Source organism: Antrostomus carolinensis, unplaced genomic scaffold (genome assembly GCF_000700745.2).
Source record: "Antrostomus carolinensis isolate BGI_N321 unplaced genomic scaffold, ASM70074v2 scaffold12554, whole genome shotgun sequence".
NCBI lineage: Eukaryota > Metazoa > Chordata > Aves > Caprimulgiformes > Caprimulgidae > Antrostomus > Antrostomus carolinensis.
In genome coordinates, this window is record NW_010310148.1 from 443 (window position 1) to 5,975 (window position 5,533).

Below are 5,533 nucleotides of genomic sequence, written 5' to 3' on the forward strand. Positions count from 1 at the left end.
GGTGCTCTGAGCACCTTGAAACTTCTCTAACCAGCCTTGCTGCTGCTTTGTGACCACCTAAGGGACAAAAAATGGGGATCATTTATCATCCATCAATCTACCGAAGTGTATCATCGGTACAGGAACAACCCTGTACACTGAATCCTGCTCCTGTCACGTAGGGGACACACCAGCAGAAGAGGACTGGGTGGTGGCTGATCAGGAAGGACTTGGGGTCCTGCACACAGCACCAGGCTGCGAGAGCTGGGAGAGCACCCTGGGGAAGGGTATGAGAGGGGAGTTACTGCCCTTTGCTTTTGATCTCTTAAAGAAATGAGAGCTGGCTGGGAATGCTGTCATGTGAAAAAAAAAAAACCCCAAAACAGAAACCCAACCCATGATTTAAAGGTGTTGAACATTTGTACATCTGTTGGCTTTCATCTTACCTTCAACATGGCAGCAAGACCGTGGTCTCACTCTGATCTGCTTAGTCTGCAGTTAACTTCATCGGCTAATTGTATTTAGTGTCCTTCAGTGTATGAGTTCCTGCTGCTATTGCCTTTCATGTATGGTCCAGCTAGAGGTGTGCAGGGCCTTTCATCAGTGAAATGTCCTATTAAGACAAGGACAACATGGCTTCAGTCAAGAGGGGAAGCTGAGATCATCATCCTTCTGGTAGGAGAAGAAATGATGGTTTATGACAGCAAAACAATGTTGCTGGTATCTGATTAAAGCTTGGAGAAAGCTGTGAAATAAAAGTGTGACAACCTTGGTATTACTGTTTGTGACAGGACCTACAGCCCTCCCTCTTCCCCCGTACAGACCTTCCCCTCATTTCACACTCATCCATGACAAAAAATAAACATCAATCACTTTGTGACAACTACCTCGCTGTGGTGTGCGTCCTGAGCCTGTGTCATGCTTGTAGGCTCAAGGTGGAGGAGAAGAGTCTCACTCTGGTGCTTTTCCCCATAATCATGTATTATCTGTCTGACTTCTCTGTTTTTTCCCCCAGCTTTCAACATTCTGGTTAACGTTGGTGTCGTACTTACATACCCCATCCTGATCTCTGTTGGCACAGTGCTCAGCGTCCCTGGAAATGCAGGTACAAGTGTCCTGGTTGGTGGTGGGAAGATGAGCTCACGGGCATGCAGGCAGCAGAAGCACTTTATTGTCTAAATAGTCAAAAAATCTGTGGCCACATATTTCAAAAGCAGTTCGGTTTCCTCCAGCTTCCATGGATGCTCCAGGTGATGGTGGCTGTTTCAGTTGGTGAAAAGCTTTTTTGTTTTTTTTCTTTTTTTTGGCTTTTGTCCTTTCTCTGGGAGTAATGGGATGTGTCCACACCATGCAGAGAAGAGGGCACCTGATTGCTGCTGAGATGTGGTGAGGTCAACGTGTTGCTGCTGCTGCTGTGGCTCGGCATTGTGCTGGTGACCTGCTGTGCAGCAGCAGGGCAGGGTGTAGATGTGGAAGTTCACTCCAGAGTCCTGTGTTCTTGAGTAGACCCTGTCTCTGCTCTTCCAGTCTCCTCCTCACCCCATTAGCCTCACCACTCCATGTATCTGAGGATGTTATTGAAGAACCATCTGTTTTTAACGGGATGCAGGTCAGAGCTGTGAAACAGTCAGTGCCTATAAGAGGCTGCTCAAGGGCTCAGATGTGCTGTGGTTCCTGGTTCTGGAGTTGGGAGGCTGGGCCTGGAGGCATCAATTCCAGCTTTCTGAGCTGCTTGTTGCTTTCGCCATCGCTGGAAACATCATGTTGATGCAACCTGCAGTAGATTGAAGAGTTAATTTGAAGAATCATAGAATGGTTTGGGTTGGAAGGGACCTTTCAAGGCCATCTAGTCCAACCCCCCTGCAGTGAGCAGGGACATCTTCAACCAGATCAGGTTGCTCAGAGCCCTGTCCAACCTGACCTTGAAAGACCTCAGTGGGCAACCTGGGCCAGTGTTTCACCACCTTCGTTGTAAAAAAATTTCTTCCTTGGATCTAGTCTGAATCTCCCCTCTTTTAGTTTAAAACCATCACCCCTTGTCCTACTGCTACAGGCCCTGCTAAAAAGTCTATCCCCACTTTTCTTGTAGGCCCTTCAGGTACTGGGAGGCCTCTAGAAGGTCTCCCTGGAGCCTTCTCTTCTCCAGGCTGAACAACCCAACTCTCTCAGCCTGTCCTCACAGCAGAGCTGTTCCATCCCTCTGATCATTTTTGTGGCCTCTGGACCTGCTCTGACAGGTCTATGTCTTTCTTGTACTGAGGACCCCAGAGCTGGATGCAGTACTCCAGGTGGGGTCTCACCAGAGTAGAGGGGCAGAATCCCCTCCCTTGACCTACTGGCCACGCTACTTTTGATGGAGCCCAGGATACAATTGGCCTTCTGGGCTTCAAGCACACATTGCCAGCTCATGTCCAGAGTACCTTCCCTCTGAAAGCAAAAATGGAAACATTGAGGCTTAGACTGGTCCTACAAGGCTTCCTCAGAGGCTGCATGAAGGTGGGGAGGAGACGTGGCGCTGTCAGTACCACGCTCTCAGTTCAAAGCATTTCTCTGAACTCAAGGAGCTGGTCACTCTAGCGGAGCAAGAGCAATGAGGCCAGTGTCACAGCCAGAGTGCAACACGCAGGTTACAGAGATGTGCGGGGCTGGTCTGATGCTGTAGATCATCCTTCTGCGGTTTTGATGGCATTGTTGTTCTTCACAGCTGTGGATCTGTTGAAGCACAAAATGATCTTCAGCGTAGTGAGGTTGGGAGCCACCATCATCATTTGCATTGGGTTTCTGCTGATGCTGCTCCCTGAGGAATGGGATGAAATAACCTTGAGGTTCATCAACAGCTTGAAGGAGAAGAAAAGTGAGGATCACGCCGACGACATCACAGACTCCAGCGTACACACGAGAAGCAGAAGTAGAGCTAATGGGACAGTGTCTATACCACTAGCTTAGGGCTGGTGGACTTGAACTGCACGCAGATGTATATTCTGTGAATATAGCTTAAATTCCCTCACCACTTGTATGCTTCACACCAACATTTACTCTGAACTGGGTATGAACTGTAAGATAAGAGAACTACATCTATAATAAATGTTTACATTTATACACTTATCAAGGAACGGGTGTAAAGAACTACAATAAAATGTTTTGTAATAAAAACCATTTAAGCTTGTGCCTTACTGAACTGGTGGATTTTTAAATAATGGATCAAATCTGCATCGTTCATCTCCTTTTGGTGGCAAACATAACGCTATTCCCAAGGATACACATCAGCAGAGCCATTCCCTAGGATACAAATCTTGGATATTTCCAGCTAAATCTCCAAATCGAACATGTTGACTTACTCTCAAAAATAATGTGACCTTTCAGTGAGGTTGTGGTTTTGGAAAGCCATTTCAAACCTCACCCAGCAGTTTTGAGAATTCATTTCTGAAGGAAGCTGATGTTCATGTTGATAGTAGGAATTATTATCAGAAGAAAGAATTTTGTGACAATGCAAAACAATTTTTCATAAAGTTACACTATTGGGAAATTCTGTGGTGGTTTCACTTGGCTGTGGCCAAACACAGTCGCTCACTCACTCTCCCCCTCACCCAGGGAGCAAGGGAGAGAATTGGAGGAATAAGGGTAAGGAGACTTGTGGGTTGAGATAAAAACAATTAAGTAATTGAAATAAAAGAAAACTTAAAATAATAATGATAGTAATAAAATATGGAAATGAGTGATGCACAGCATAATTGCTCTTCACCCACCAACCAATGCCCAGCCTCTCCCCAGCCTGTGATCCCAGGACAGAGACAGTTCCAAGCAGTCAAGTTCAAAATCTGTGGTAACAGGAGGAAAACTGCCAGCAAGACCTCAACTCTAGATACGAGGAGAGTGGACTTCACGGTGTTCAGGGAACTACTTAGCAAGGTCCCCTGGGAAAAAGCTTTTGAAGGTGCTGGAGTCCACCAGTGCTGGTCACTTTTTAAGTACCACCTCCTAAGAGCACAAGAGGAGGCAATCCCAAAATGCCAGAAGTTATAAAGCTGGCTAGTGCCGTGAAAGACGATAAAAAGGGCTTTTAAAATACCCTGATAGCAAAAGGCAGATCAAGAATAACATTGGCCCGTTACTTGATGAGCATGGTCACCTCACAAACAGGGACGCAGACAAAGCAGAGACATTCAGTGCCTTCTTCCCCAGAAGCATTTGGCCAAGGCCCTCAGATACATGGTTTGAATCTTGCAACTGTCCCATGCTAGAGCAAGAGTTGGACTCGATGATCCTGTGGGTCCCTTCCATCTCACAACGTTCTATGATCCCATGATTCTGTACCAAACATGACATTATATGCTATGGAATATCTCATTGGCATATCCACATGCCAGTTTTGGTTTTGCTAATTACTACGCTTACCCCATTCCAGTCCTTTGCACTTGCAGGCTGGCAAAAGTGGGTCCCTTCCATCTCACAACGTTCTATGATCCCATGATTCTGTACCAAACATGACATTATATGCTATGGAATATCTCATTGGCATATCCACATGCCAGTTTTGGTTTTGCTAATTACTACGCTTACCCCATTCCAGTCCTTTGCACTTGCAGGCTGGCAAAACATGAAGTCCTTGGACTGCCAGGAACAACTAAAAACATCAGTATGTTATTAACATTTTTCCCCACAACAAATCCCATATTGAAACCAAACCCAAGCTACTGAGAAGAAAATTAACTCTACCTTAGCAAAACCAGGACAAATATGTAACGAAAGCTGCTTCTCACATAAGCTGGACGTCCTGGGGCGCTGTTAGCCCAGAGATGTGGTGCTGCAAGCTTGTCTCCTCTCCGTTACATACTGTGCCTGGAAATCCATGCTCAGTACTGATGTCCTAACCTACGCAATACCCAGCACATCAGTGACCAAATCTTGCCTCCTAGTCTGGTTGGAAGCAAGAAGTCCATTGCTGAATGTAGGAGAACAGAGTCTTTACGTGAGCTGTTGCCAATTAAAAGGGTTCAAACTAGCTTTGGTAGTTTGTAGATGTGTAGGATTTCCACCTGCCCTAGTCACCCAAAATGAGGAACTGAGCTGATGCTGATCATACCCTTGACTGCTACACCCTTAGTTGGCTTCACACCCAGCCTTTGCTAAAGAACTGACCCCATTTGTGACACCCATGGTCTGCTCCAGCCAGTGACCACGTAGCTGCAAACATCCTATAAACCCGAAACCCTCCATTACTTCACTCCCCAGAAAGGCAGCGGTCTCCAGTGCCAGCCCCCCATCCCTCCCAGATCCACGCTGAGCTGTGCCCCTTCCCAACACCAACTGTCAAGCAGTGGTGCTGGATTTTGGGTGCCTTCAGTAAAGCCAAAAATTGCTTTATTTATCTTTTTTCTCCTGGAAAAGCTGCACTCCCAGCTGAACAACAAACTTCTCCTGAGAGAATGGACACCCCGGATCACCAGCTTCCCTGGGAAATGTCAGTTCCCATTTTCTAGAGCTTTGGGCCAAACAAATATTTTTGGTTACCTTCCACCATGGAAGAGCCAGAACAAACCACTCAGCCTAACCA

General features: G+C 46.4%; 1 protein-coding gene across 1 annotated transcript; it reads left to right on the forward strand.

Annotated features, from left to right (window-relative positions):
* The first annotated feature begins 827 nt into the window (after window positions 1-827).
* Window positions 828-2,925, forward strand: LOC114818499 (solute carrier family 35 member F4-like). The gene is made up of 3 exons (XM_029084582.1): window positions 828-903; window positions 995-1,084; window positions 2,684-2,925. The coding sequence occupies exons 1-3, from the start codon at window positions 828-830 to the stop codon at window positions 2,923-2,925; spliced, it is 408 nt and encodes a 135-aa protein (XP_028940415.1).
* Window positions 2,926-5,533: the final 2,608 nt, after the last annotated feature.